At 40.5% G+C, this 14157-nt stretch overlaps 2 protein-coding genes and 1 long non-coding RNA gene across 6 annotated transcripts in view; 2 read left to right on the top strand and 1 right to left on the bottom strand.

Moving 5' to 3' along the window:
• Positions 1-4232, top strand: part of znf1171 (zinc finger protein 1171) — a 7062-nt gene extending 2830 nt beyond the window's left edge. The window contains exon 4 of the mRNA XM_087303625.1: positions 1815-4232. Within this exon, the coding sequence (XP_087159751.1) occupies positions 1815-2785 (971 nt within the window). The 3' untranslated portion in view covers positions 2786-4232. The remainder of the gene's footprint in view (positions 1-1814) is intronic.
• A 1033-nt stretch (positions 4233-5265) lies between these two features.
• LOC794515 (uncharacterized) lies at positions 5266-11563 on the top strand. Of its 4 annotated transcripts, none has more exons than XR_015521495.1 (5): positions 5266-5335; positions 5714-5869; positions 6594-6866; positions 7984-9451; positions 10164-11563. XR_015521495.1 is itself a non-coding variant. In XM_087303503.1 (4 exons), exons 2-4 carry the CDS (start codon positions 5815-5817, stop codon positions 9129-9131), a joined length of 1476 nt encoding a protein of 491 aa, XP_087159629.1. In that variant the 5' UTR covers positions 5266-5335; positions 5714-5814; the 3' UTR covers positions 9132-11563. The 4 variants fall into 4 exon arrangements, 2 of the variants coding, with proteins under 2 accessions (XP_087159629.1, XP_087159630.1); XR_015521496.1 differs by having other exon boundaries at positions 7984-9437; XM_087303503.1 differs by having other exon boundaries at positions 7984-11563.
• LOC147831446 (uncharacterized) lies at positions 11065-14129 on the bottom strand. Its single transcript, XR_015521689.1, has 2 exons — positions 13515-14129; positions 11065-12664 (listed from the first exon to the last, which is right to left on the bottom strand). It is a non-coding gene; the product is annotated as an uncharacterized LOC147831446 (long non-coding RNA).
• Positions 14130-14157: the final 28 nt, after the last annotated feature.

A 14157-nucleotide genomic window follows, 5' to 3' on the forward strand; every position in this document is an offset into this window, starting at 1 on the left:
TTCAAGCTTTGCGTGTGCCTGTGAGCGCCTGCACACGCACATATTATGAACATCTCGACATGCGAAAGTGATCCTGCGAAAGCTGTTCACAATATTGATCATCCACAGAGTTTGTAATTTAGTCAAATGTTTACAAATACAAGCGCAGCCGTTTAGAGCTCATTTCTGGTGAATGATGTCAGAATTTACCGGTATTTTGGAATGGATGTGTGAATGCTCTTTTCCGGAAAATTTCCGTAACGTCCTCGCCTGTGTGAACAGCGCTTTTTTGAATATACCGGTAAAGTTGTTCCGGAAATTTTCCAGATATTTACCGGTATCACTGTGTGAAAGGGGCTAAGGTCTTTCCTTCCTGCTTCAAAAGCGGTGACTCAGCCAAAAAACAATGCTCAACAATATATCTTGTTCACTGACCACTGAACTGTCGACTGTAAGTTCAGCTGAAGTTCATATGTACTCATAATTCTTTAGATGTCAGTACAGGTGTGTGGGCGCACGTGCAGGTGTGCTTTATCACGAGTTACAGAACAGAACGCAGGTGTCCTTATGGCCTTGCTTCCATAAATCAGCCCTCATTGTGACATTAATGCTGCTCTTCTAATTTACCTTCTCATCTCTGACTGCATTTACACAGAATGACTTTTTGATTTACCAAAGCACACATACCTGATAATAATGCCACAGCATGGGTAATACTATAATTGATAATAATACTGAAATCACTCAAATAAGCATATAAATGAGAGTAATACATTCATCAGAAATTCATCAAGACACAATGAAATCCCCAACAGGAAGAGCAGTGGAAAATTCCTGCTTCACAACTTTAGCCCCTTTCACACAGTGATACCGGTAAATATTTGGCAAATTTCTGGAACGACTTTACCGGTATATTCAAAAAAGCGCTGTTCACACAGGCGAGGACGTCACGGAAATTTTCCGGAAAAGAGCATTCACACATCCATTCCAAAATACCGGTAAATTCTGACATCATTCACCACAAATGAGCTTTAAACGGCTGCGCTTGTATTTGTAAACATTTGACTAAATTACAAACTCTGTGGATGATCAATATTGTGAACAGCTTTCGCAGGATCACTTTCGCATGTCGAGATGTTCATAATATGTGCGTGTGCAGGCGCTCACAGGCTGTTTCACAGGCACACGCAAAGCTTGAAGGTAAACAAACAACGGCTTATCATAAGCATCTCATCGATGATTATTTACACAGTTGGCATTAAGAAGAACATATAAACGTGATCTGACTAACTTCTAGCAGCTAAATGTGTCTGGAAAAATATTCAAAGGCTTTTATCCCCACAAACCGCGCGGACGTAAATGCGTCTGACTGTTGTGATTGGCTAAAGCAGACGTCTCACGTCAGCACGTTCTAGACGTGCACGCGCTTATTACGGCAATCTTCCTTCTGCATTCACACAGCGCAGCATTCCGGCAAATTGCCGGTAATGTTACAACTTCTCTTTCCGGAAAATAGCCAGAACGAATTTACAGGTATTTTCAAAAAGACCTGTTCACACATACAACCTTTCCGGAAAATTGCCGGCAGTTTTCTGGAAAGGTCTGTATGTGTGAAAGTGGCTATTGTCCAGAGACAATACAGACCTTGAAATGGAGACATTCTCTTACCTCTTACTCCTGTCGCTTGAATCCACACGGCTATAAGATTATAACAATATAGAAAATTAAAATAAATATTAAAGCAATAATTATTTTAAAATAACAACAATAAAATATAAAAACATCCTTAGATTCTTCACTAGACTCTTACAATGAATTGATTTACTTATTTTCAGATGTGATGGTGAAGGAGGAGAGTGAAGAACTGAGCGAAGATGAGGAGAAACATCAGGTCAAGAGCGAAGAAGAAACTCAATCAGAGGCTGAACAAAGTATTTTAATGGAAATACCAGCTGCAAATGATTTGACCTGCACTCTGTGTGGAAAGAGTTTCAAGAACAAACACACTCTGAAGAGTCACATGAAGACGCACACCGGAGAGAAACCGTACAAGTGCTCGCACTGCGACAAGAGATTTGGTAGGTCAGAATGCCGGAAAGTACATGAGCGGATTCACTCTGGAGAGAGACCGTACACATGCACTGAATGTTGGAAGAGTTTTATACAATTAGCAAACCTTAATGCACACATGCTGATCCACACCGGAGAGAAAGCATTCACATGCACACAGTGTCGGAAGAGTTTTACACTATTAGCAAACCTTAATCAACACATGAAGATCCACACTGGAGAGAAACCACACACATGTGATCAATGCGGCAAAGCATTCGTGAGGTCTTCACAGCTGAAGAACCATCTTAGTGTTCACACAAACGAGAAGCCGTATTCCTGCTCTGAGTGTGGAAAGAGTTTTATTAGAGCTGGAGACTTGAACCGACACCAGATGATCCACACTGGTGTGGAAAAGCATGCCTGCGTTGAGTGCGAGCAGACGTTTATTAGAGTTGAACACTTAAAAAGACACCAGGTGGTTCACACCGGAGAGAAACCGTACAAGTGCTCACACTGCGACAAGAGATTTGCAAGGTCAGAATACCGGAACGCGCATGAGAGGACTCACACTGGAGAGAGACCTTACAAGTGTTCACACTGCGACAAGAGATTCGGTAGGTCAGAATGCCGGAAAGTACATGAGAAGATTCACACTGGAGAGAAAAAACACAAGTGTGATCACTGCAGCAAAACATTCCTGAGGTCGTCAGAGGTGAAGAGCCATCTTAGAGTTCATGCAGTGGAGAGGCCTTAGTCATGTTCTCGGTTTACACATCAACATCATTTCCCTCCCAGAAAACTCCATTGTGTTTTCACAAACATCACAGGGCTTGAAATTACGACCATTTTGGTTGCATATGCGCCCGAAATTTAAGCTATTTGACCTCATGATATATTTTAGAGCATTTGTGCGACTGCATATAATGGTTGTAGTGCGACCTGTTTGGTTTTTTTCTAAAAACGTGCTGAATCGCTCTTCCGTGCCGCTGTATTGGTTCATATCAGCTGTCAATCACTCAAGACTTTCTGCTGTCAGATGACGGGGAGCTTTTGTTACCGCAGCGAATGCAAAAGACTGAAGAGTTAAAAGTACACCGAATCTCGGTGCGTTGCATTCACTGCGTGTTTAGCGCAAATGTTCGCTAAATCTAAAATCGAACACCTTCGCCAAAGAAGCTCGCCTTTACTAAGAGCCTACTCACACTATGCTATGCAAACCGTGCCCAGGCCCGTTTCCCGGATTGTTTGAGAAGTTTGAGTGCGCTGAATCGGGCTCAGGCACGGTTCACTTGGCTGGTCCTGGCCTGGTTGGAAGAGGTGGGCCTGAGCGCGGTTAACTTGGGCTTTTGTAGTGTGAGTGCAAAACGCGCCAAAGCCCAAATCTGAAAGCGAGACGTGACTTTAAGGGGCTGTTTCATATGGATTTATTAATCAATCTTACCGTTTAATGAACGCAAACTGCCCTAGATTATTAAAGACGCAAACCCCTCACTGCACGACACCTTCAGCACCTCATTCACCTGCAGCACGAGGGCTTTATGATTGTTTATGAGCGCCAAAAGTGGCGGATCTTTTCGGCGAAATATCTGACTGCGTGTCACCGCATCCCTAAGGACTGTTTGGCGAAATATTTGACGGCATTTCAAACGACTGAAACGATAAAACTAGAGAAATCTCCTCTGTGCTGAGCGAGAGCGCTTCTCACTGAACAGCGCAGCATCGATGGCGTAAGCGTGCCTAGGGATGTTTGTAGTGTGAGTGCGGGCCATCTGAGGAGACGGGAGGGGGGACAAGCGTGCTTTGGCCCGGTTCGAGGCAACTGTACATAGTGTGAGTACGGCCTAAGTTTAAACTGATGCGGCTTATAACAAAGAATGGTATTGCGCCAGTGGACATCGGGAGAATCCTGCTCTGCTCTTCATATATTGAGTCGGCTGACTCGCCTGCTTTTTTCTACAAACACAGAGATGAAAATCTGATACAAACCGAAACCAAAACTTTCAAAAGTGAGACTTTTCTTCCTTTTTTCTTGTCCATCCTTTCTTGAGATGTACATATTTTTCTGTTTAATCACTGATTACTGCTTTGCAGCTTTCAGCCTTAAATTGAATGGTTTATTAAAATCTTTCGTTTGTTTTTGTATTTATTAAATTGACATGCATATAAAAACAATAGCACAAAATAAACATTTCGTACTGCTATGCTTCATTTGTGTTTATGCAAACCACACATTTATTTTTCATAAAGTAACAGCAGGACTTCATACAGCAGATAACTCGCACTCAAACACATTCAGGGCAGCATAATCATGAGAAATGTAATTCATTGTTAGTGTTACTGTCATCGTCATCATTAATATTTTATTTTTATTAGATATTCATTTTGGAATTATTGCACAAATATTAAGTCGTCACAGCATTAGTTAGTTGTTTCTGGTTTTTGTTAGTCCTAATTGATGTTGTTTTCAAATACAGTAAATCCCTTATTGTTTAGTTTGCAGTGGTGCTCATTCATATTTGGTGGGTGCTCCTACATATTTAAAGTTGGGAGCAGCGGTTCTGCCAAGTAAAAACAAGTGTTTTTACCAAGTGTTTCCCAGTACTGGATTGCAGCTGGAAGGGCATCCGCTGTGTAAAACATTTGCTAGAATATTTGGCGGTTCATTCCGCTGTGGAGATCCCTGATGAATAAAGGGACTAAGCCGAAGGAAAATTAATGAATGAGCAGATCTTGTGATGTGACTATTGCAAATTCACACATTGTGATATTATACACCCATATTACAGCTATTTCATATTCATATTTCATCAAAATACAAATCTTGCCTTTTAAAGTAATGTAAATTTTTCTAATTGAATATTCATCTCGTTTATTCTTACATTTAGAAGATTTTCTACATACAGGCCTACAAATTGTGCCTGTTCTGGTAAGATTAACACTTTTCAGAAAAAAAGATTCGTTTAACTTGTTTGTTATCTCTTAAACTTGATACCAACTACATGACATGATACATAATTTTATTAGTTTCAGGTTTGTCCATTTAAAAAAATTACTTTTTTTACTATTAATACTGTGTTTACTGATGGTAAATTTTTGTCTCACATATTGCTAAAACGTCACTAAAACATATTTACACCGCGAAAGAGGCATAGAAACCAAACCTGGAAAAAAGTGCACTTAACATGACCCTTTTTTTTTCTACATAAGCATTTGTTTTGGCTTGTCAGTTCCTCCGTTGCTCCCGCCTCGCCGTGATGACGTCAGCACTGACGCGTTCATTTAGCGTCGAGTCTTCAGAGCTGAGGTGAGTCGTTGACGCTTTTTCTCGTGTTTACACAACAATAAAACACACTTTACAGTTTATTAAAGCGACAATCTGTGACTAGTTTCTGCATTGAGTTCACCTCTATCTGTGTGTCTGCTGACCAAAACAATACAGCAGGCAGAGAGAGCTCTGAGAGGACAATATGATCTCAGTGTTTGTGTTTAACGTTATCTGTGCTAGTGTGTTCGGTTTTTAACGTCTGTGGTTATAATATTGCAAAATGAGATCTGTTAATGCGGCAAAATGTAACGTTTGAGACGGAAAACATTTAGTTTTACGTCATTAGTTACGGTTTATACCTCATTAAACTAAATCAACTATCATAATTAATTTCTTTCATTGACGTTTCTCTTGCAGTCCTCCTTCAGTTCAGCTGTTCTACAAGTGAAGACGAGCATCAGACCATCAGGAGGAAGAGAAATCTGCAAAGACAGAGTTTATTGAAGGACAGTGAGAAGATGAGTGATCCAGAACCCTGCAGAATTAAACAGGAAGACACTGAAGAACTAATAGGTTTGTGTTTATATTGTTTGCTTTAAAAGTCGAATCATCATCAGCAAAAGCCATTATCTTTTAAACTGATGTCTGCTTATTTCTATTTAAAATTAGTAATATGGTGGTAGATAATTCCAACTGATTTTTCTCACTGTGTTGACGCCTATAGTTCGCCTTTATGCTCATCTGTTTTAGGAGAATCTATTTAATGGAGAGGATGATCCATTTGTGTGGTGGAAAAATAATGAATGTCTCCTGAAACCTGTGTGCACCACAAATTGTCGTCCCGTTCTGTAGCTTAATGCTTTGACCGCAACGGTTGATCGTTTTGAAATCAGTGTCTGATTATTTCATGATGTGCTGATGTTCAGGAAAGCTCAGCTATAACTGGCTATTTGTGTTTTATAATCAGACTCTTGTGTCTGAACATTTAAATGCTACTTTGTTTAAAACCTAGCTTACCAAGGGTCACCTTGTGCTTTGGTAAATCCTGCAACGCATTGCTCCTGTGCAGGCAAATAAATGTGTGGAAAGTTTAGCAGACTCATGTCTTATGTGGAAAATGTGAGTGGATGGGCTACATTTTCTTTTAAAATAGATCTTATATATTCACACACATGCTAATTTTTCAGTTTGCACACATTCTTTTGTAAATGTAAGTGAAATGCTCACACTGTTGAGCCCTGATGAAGCCTCTTTATAAAACTAGCCTCTTACAATTAATTTTTTTACTTATTTTCAGGTGTGATGGTGAAGGAGGAGACTGAAGATGAGGAGAAACATCATGTCAAAAGTGAAGAAGAAACTCAATCAGAGACTGAAGATAGTATTTCAATGGAAAGAACAGCTGTTAAAGGTTTGACCTGCACTCAGTGTGGAAAGACTTTCAAGAACAAACACACTCTGAAGAGTCACATGAAGACGCACACTGGAGGGAAACCGCATCACTGCACTGATTGTGGGGAAAGTTTCATGCAATCGTCTTTTCTACAAAAACACAGAAAAGTCTATCACAGTAAGTAGATCATCTACAGATTCAGCCCTTCTAGAGTTGATTTAAAGTTGATGATATATTTAAAGGAGTCGTATGATGCAGCTTTATGTTTTTCTTTGAAGTGTGATAAGCTGTTTGTGTTTATAAAACATCAGTAAAGTCTCAAAGACTAAGGGCCTACTCACACTATGCCATCCGCACCGTGCCCAGGCCCGTTTCCTGGATCGTTTGAGAAGTGTGAGTGCGCTGAATCGGGCTCAAGCACAGTTCACTTGGCCGGCCCTGGCCCGGTTGGAAGAGGTGTGTCTGAGCGCGGTTCACTTGGGCTTTGGCGCGGTACGCTTGTGTGTGAGTACAAAACGCGGCAAAGCCCGAAACCGAAAGCGATATGTGACTTTTAAGGGGCTGTTTCATATGGATTTAATAATCATTCTTACTGTTCAGTGATCGCAAACTGCCGTAGTTTATTAAAGACGCAAACCCCTCACTGCACGACAGCTGCGTGCCTTCAGCAGACCTCCTCATTCCTGCAGCAAGAGAGCTTAATGATCGTTTATGAGCGCCAAAAGTGGCGGATCTGTTCGGCGTAATATCTGACTGCGTGTCCCCGCATCCCTAAGGACTGTTTGGCGAAATATTTGACTGCATATCACTGCATAACAAACGACTGAAAGGACATAACTAGAGAACTCTCCACTGTGCTACTGGGTGAGAGCGTATGGCAAGCCGTTTTAGCATTTAAACCTTGTAAATATATTTAGAGATATCTCTAATTATATTTTGACTCGTCATAATTATAATTCGACTAGTCAGAATGACAATTAGAGATATCTGCAATTACAATTGTACTAGTACGAAATCAGATTGGAGATATCTGCAAATATATTATGACTAGTCATATTCCTCCATTGACTTCCATTGAAAAATATTTGCACGTCGTGCGTCAGCGATAATGTGTTCAGTATTATGTTATTATTATCTACACAAGTAGATGTACTGTAGTTACCCTCGTATAATGTCAAGGGACTGACTCGAAAGCATTTAAGCATTTAAAGAGTCGTTGACATTTAGTAGATCATTGATTAACCATTACTTCACATTTCTCTCCTAAAGTAACATCTTCTTGATTTATTTTCAGACCTGGTTGTGAAACAGGAGGAGAGCGAAGAGCCGAGTGATGCCAGGAAGGCCTATGCATGCTCTTTGTGTGGAAAGAGTTTTTATAGACAGTTTAATTTAAGACAACATCAGCGGATTCACACTGGAGAGCAGCCGTACACATGTGCCGAGTGTGGGAGGAGTTTTAAACAACTGTCGAATTTAAAAGTACATCATAAGATCCACACTGGAGAGAAACCGAACACATGCGATCAATGCGGCAAAACGTTTTCTAGGCTTTCATCGCTGCAGAACCATTATAGACTTCATACAAAAGAGAAGCCTTTTTCATGTTCGTTATGTACAATGAGATTTGCATATAAGCAGAGTTTACAAAAACATCGGCTCATCCACGCTGGCGTGAAAGAGTTTGTCTGCTTTGGGTGTAAGAAGACTTTTCTTAGAGCTGAAGACTTGAAACTGCACATGAGGATGCACACTGGAGAGAGACCGTACAAGTGTTCACACTGCGACAAGAGGTTTAGTAGGTCAGAATGTCGGAACGCACACGAGAAGATTCACACTGGAAAGGCAACATTCACATGTACTCAGTGTTGGAAGAGTTTTACGCAATTAGGAAACCTTAATGCACACATGATGATCCACAATGGAGAGAAAAAACACAAGTGTGATCAATGCGACAAAACATTCTTGCGGCCTTCACAGCTGAACATCCATCTTAGACGTCACACAAACGAGAAGCCGTATTCCTGCTCTAAGTGTGAAAAGAGTTTTATTAGAGTCGGAGACTTGAACCGACACCAGATGGTCCACATAGGTGTGAAAAAGCATGCCTGCACTAAGTGTGAGAAGACTTTTGTTAGGGTTGCAGACTTAAAACGACACCAGAGGACTCACAGTGGAGAGAAACCGTACAAGTGTTCACACTGCGACAAGAGATTCGGTGATGTACAAATCCTGAAAGCACACGAGCGGATTCACACTGGAGAGAAACCGTTCACATGTACTGAATGTGGGAAGAGTTTTACGCAGTTAGCACACCTTAAATCACACATGCTGATCCACAATAGAGAGAAAACACACAAGTGTGATCAATGCGGCAAAACATTCTTGAGGACTTCCGAGCTGAAGATCCATCTTAGAGCTCATGCAGTGGAGAGGTCTTAGTCATGTTCTCGGTTAGTAAAGATGTTTACACATCAACAAAATGTACCTCCCAGAAAACTCCAGAGATGGCAAAGATACACACAACCTTTACTCAAGTAGAAGTAAAACTATGGTAAGAGTTAAAGTACTGACTACACTTTTGTACTCGGGTAAAAGTAAAGAAGTACGGCCTCAAAAATGTACTTCAGTAAAAAGTACCCATTACTACTACATGTTTTAGTTTCACTGGGCAGGTAACTATCCAGTTTCCTCCCAAAGTCCAAAGACATGCAGTATGGGTGAATAGGTAACTAAATTAGCTGTAGTGTATAAGTGCATATGTGAATGCAAGAGTGCATGGCCCCGTTTACACTAGTGCGTTTTCGTTTTAAAACGGCGTTTTAGATCAAAAACGATCCGCGTCCACTCTAGCGTTTCACCATCCACACTACGCCACCAAAAATGTATATCACGTGACCATTCGCGCACTCTGGGCATGCACATTCTAGTACAAACAGGAAGCATGCGTCTCGCTCGACATTTGTTTATTGTTAGTCAACAAACGCCGGTTGAACAATGAACGCGATGGCAAAGAAAGCAAGAAAGTTATTTTTGTGGACAGACGACGAGGTCGAGTTGTTAATAAACGTAACAATTGAATAACAGCACAATGGCGCCTAAAACAGACAATAGTGCAAACAGCGCTCCCATTTCTGTGCCCATGTTGTTGTTTACAGTGAAGGCTGGTCTGCTGTCTTCTGGTAGCGTTAAAGCCATGTGTTATAGTCATGTGATAGGGGCTTGACGAATAAGGGAGGGATACACAATGACACAAAAGCCCCAATCAGATAGGCGAATGTTGGCAGCCCCGCCTCCTTTTATAGATGTCTCCGTTTTCTCTCATCCACACTGAGATGGAGCAGCAGCGTTTTAGAATAAAAACAGCCTCTCCAGCGTTTCCAAAACTCTTCGTTTTCAGCACTCGAAAACTCTGGTGTAGTGTGGACGGATGGCGTAGCAAAACTTCTGCGTTTTCAAACTAAAGCGCATTAGTGTAAACGGGGCCTATGAGTGTTTCCCAGTACTGGGTTGTGGCTGGAAGAACATCTGTGTAAAACATATGCTGAAATAAGTGGTGGCTAATTCCACTGTGGTGACCCCCGATAAATCAGGGACTTAAGAGTGAGTGAGGATTGGTAGGTAACTAGACCTCACTTCCTGTTGATACAATAATACCCTACATTTAAGTCTTCTATGTAAAATGTTTGTTGCTAAGTTTTATGAAAGCAGCCAAGCAGCATTACACCCTGCAATATTGCCCGGCATTGCTCGAAAATCCGGCCCATGTATTACCATCCTGACGCAAACTCACAGCGTTCAGCATGTAGTTTTGCGGCTGTTAGGTCGAAAATCATTCATGTTCATACAATCTAAAAATATTCTGTAGGCCTGTATATCTTTAAAAAGTATTATTTTTTTTATTATATTTGACTAAACTATTTTTGTTTGCATTAGGCTAAAGCTGCTTTATTGTCTTTAAAGAGCAGCTCTCATACATAACTCGTTATATCAGTGTTTTTTTTTCCAGGGTTTTGTGAATATTAAATTTAACAGCAGGGCTGCAGAATTAATCGGAAAAAAGATCACAACCTCGATTCGACCGCCCACACAATCTTAATCCATCATCTCTATAATTCAGCCAATTAATTTTCAAGGGCAGGAGAGAAGCATAAAAGCGGTCACACAAGTCTTGACATTGTTTTATATACAGTTGAAGTCAGATTTATTAACCCACCTTTTGAATTTTTTTTCTTTTTTAAATATTTCCCAAATGATGTTTAACAGAGCAAGGAAATTTTCACAGTATGTCTGATAATATTTTTTCCTCTGGAGAAAGTCTTATTTGTTTTATTTTGGCTAGAATAAAAGCGGTTTTAATTTTTTTTATATATATATTTTAAGGTCAATATTATTAGCCCCTTTAAGCTATATAGTTTTTTCGACAGTCTACAGAACAAACCATAGTTATACAATATTTGGCTAATTACCCTAACCTGCCTAGTTAACCTAATTAACCTAGTTAAGCCTTTACATGTCACTTATAGCTGTATAGAAGTGAAATATTATGTGCTGTCATCATGGCAAAGATAAAATAAATCAATTATTAGAGATGAGTTATTAAAACTATTATGTTTAGGAATGTCTTGAAAATTATTTTGGGGGAAAAAACAAACAGGGGGGCTAATAATTCTGACAACTGTACATTGCTCAGCGATGTGGACACCTGAAAGTAGTGTTAAAAGTGACATACTGTATTTATAAGGTATAATTCCTCCAAAAATGTCATTTCTGTCTTCAAGTAATGATGTATTGCGTGCATGCCTGCAAATGATGTGTGAACAGAACCTGCATAGGCTGTGAATTACAGGTAATAAAGTTGTAAATAACGTTCAGTTTGTTGCACAAGTTGGTCCTACACCACCCAACCCGCTCTGAGCTAGGATTGAACCAGCAACTCTTCGTATTGGAGTCAGACTAAAGGCTGATTTATACTTCTGCGTCAAACGTAAGCGTATGCTACGGCGCAGCCTACATGTCGACGCATAGCCCTACGCCATGGCCATCGGCGTCGCTGACGTGCACCTCTCAAAAAATATAACTACACGTCGCAACGACGCGTAGCGCAAGCTCTATGATTGGTCGGCTTGGTAGGGCTGACGTGTCTGGGTAGGACAGAGAGCCGCGTGAATGGTGTGAGCCAGATGGAGCGATTGTTTACAAGTGTGGAGTCCCGTGAAGGAGCTCCGGATGGAAAGTTTTGTTTTGTGTTTACCTCACAGTTAAAGTTGTGGCACATCCGCCGGTTCCTGCCTCAAAATGAGCGAGTTTGAGCCACTTGTACATTCAGGAAGTGTTCAGGAAAAGCAAAACAACAGCGAAGAAACTCGACACAGAGGAACATTTACACCTCACTGCCAACTAGCGTTTCGGAAGTATAAATGCACAGCTACATGCGTTGCATGCGTCGTGGGTTACGCCGGTCACTTGACGCAGAAGTATAAACCAGGCTTGAAGATCATGTCCTCTAGTGTCTGTCGCTAAAGCACCTTTAGAGGTCAGAGGAGTCAGGTTTACCTGCACAGCACTTCACTAGCTGGCCTCCATTACACTTACCCCATAGGTCACGGCACCAATGCAAACCCGCTGGTCCTACACTACCCAACCCACTCTGAGTTGTGATCGAACTGGGGACTCTTCGTATGGGAGTCGGTTGCTCTAACAAAAAGGTTAAAGACCATGGCCTCTAGCGTCTGTCTGATCAGAGGAGTGAGGCTTACTTGCACAGCACTTCACTAGCTGACGAATCTCTGTCTCATCTGTGTAGCCATCCTAGCCTTTGTCATGGTAATCTTCTTAAACCAGCCTACATAAGTTGTGTTGGTTATAAAAAGTTGTGCACTGCAGCTCACAGGTGCACGGTGACAAAAAAAATACACTATTTGCATCAAATAGGCGTTCAAATTGAGCAATGACAAGAAATAATGAAGATCGCACTAACTGTTACGTTATAGAACGCATTAATTATTTGTTTATTTTATATATATATAAATATTATATATATACAGATTTGTGTTTTGTTTATGCATTTGGAGCTGATGTTGTGTTGTGGGCTGTGGAGCATGCGCAGCTTTCTCTCTCTCTCCCCCTCCCTCTAGAGCTGCGCTTGATTGCGGTCCAGCCGTGTTGCGTGTGGGAGCGTATATAAGCTGGAGGAGAGGAACAATGGGGAGATCTTTCTGCTCGGTGCAGGTCGCAAATCTTCGTCGTCGTCGCCGCCGCCGCCGCCGCTGCTATTGTTCCGAGCGTCTCCTATCTCCTGCCCCAAACTGTTGGTTGACTTGGTGTGAATTGATTGATTTCTGTTACTGACAATTTAATTATTTTCTAAAACGGCTCTCTGTTAAATCTGAATCTATTGGCTTTTCTGATTAAATATTTATATATATATTATTTTTGGTTAGAAACAGAAGCGGTAGGTTGGGAATCGCCATTTACTTTAAAACGTTTTCTCCTGGTTTGTGGTAGCAAGGGAGAAAGGGAAGTTTGCTGTAGTTTTATTTGGGGTACTTTTATTTGAGCAGGTAAGTTAGAATTATTTCCCCACAAGTTAGCTGTCTTTTTGTTTATTATTTTGGCCTGGATTCCCTTCCGAAGAGATGCTTCTATCTTTGTTGTCTAAGTAAATAATAAATATTGTTACTACTTGATCAGCGTTGTGATTATTGTGAGTTGGGACAGGAGAAGGGGAAAAACCTAAATTGAGTATTTGAGTTTATCTCTTTGTTTTTTTTTTGTACACTTGTTATTGTTCCCACCAACCCTAGACTGGTCGGGACGTAACACTAACAAACACATAAAAACTAAAGTAAAGACTGGTTTAAAAATGTAAGGAGTAGAAAGTACAGATATTTGTGTAAAAATGCCCATTGGTCGCCTCACAGGAAAAAGGTCGCTGGGTTGAGTCAGTTGGCATTTCTGTGTGGAGTTTGCATGTTCTCCCCCATTCAAAAATTTCGATATTATACACTCATTTTTCAGCGATTTCATATTTCATCAAAATAAGCTACAGATCTTGCTTTTTTGTGTGATCTAGAATTTTCTAAATAAATATTCATCTCCTTTAGTCTTTCGTTTAGAAGATTTTCTACATATAAGCCTACAGATTGTCACTGTTCAGAAAAGAGAAACTACACTTTTAAGAATAACTAAGATTTATTAACTTGTTTGTTTTCTCCTAAACTTGATGCAACTACATGATATGATATATACTTATATTAGTTTCAGGTTTGTCCATTATAAAATGTTACCTTTTATTAATCATCTTTCAATACTATCCTGAAGGTGATTGTTTATTGATGGTAGTTTTTCACCTCACACATGATAGTTAAAGCATCTTTACTCTGCTATGGAGACACCGAAACCAAACCTGATGCGGGGATAAATTCATAAAGCCGTGCACTTAAAGAGCCCATATTATGGGTTTTTG

Source organism: Danio rerio, chromosome 22 (genome assembly GCF_052040795.2).
Source record: "Danio rerio strain M-AB ecotype USA chromosome 22, GRCz13ab, whole genome shotgun sequence".
In the NCBI taxonomy this organism is placed as follows: domain Eukaryota; kingdom Metazoa; phylum Chordata; class Actinopteri; order Cypriniformes; family Danionidae; genus Danio; species Danio rerio.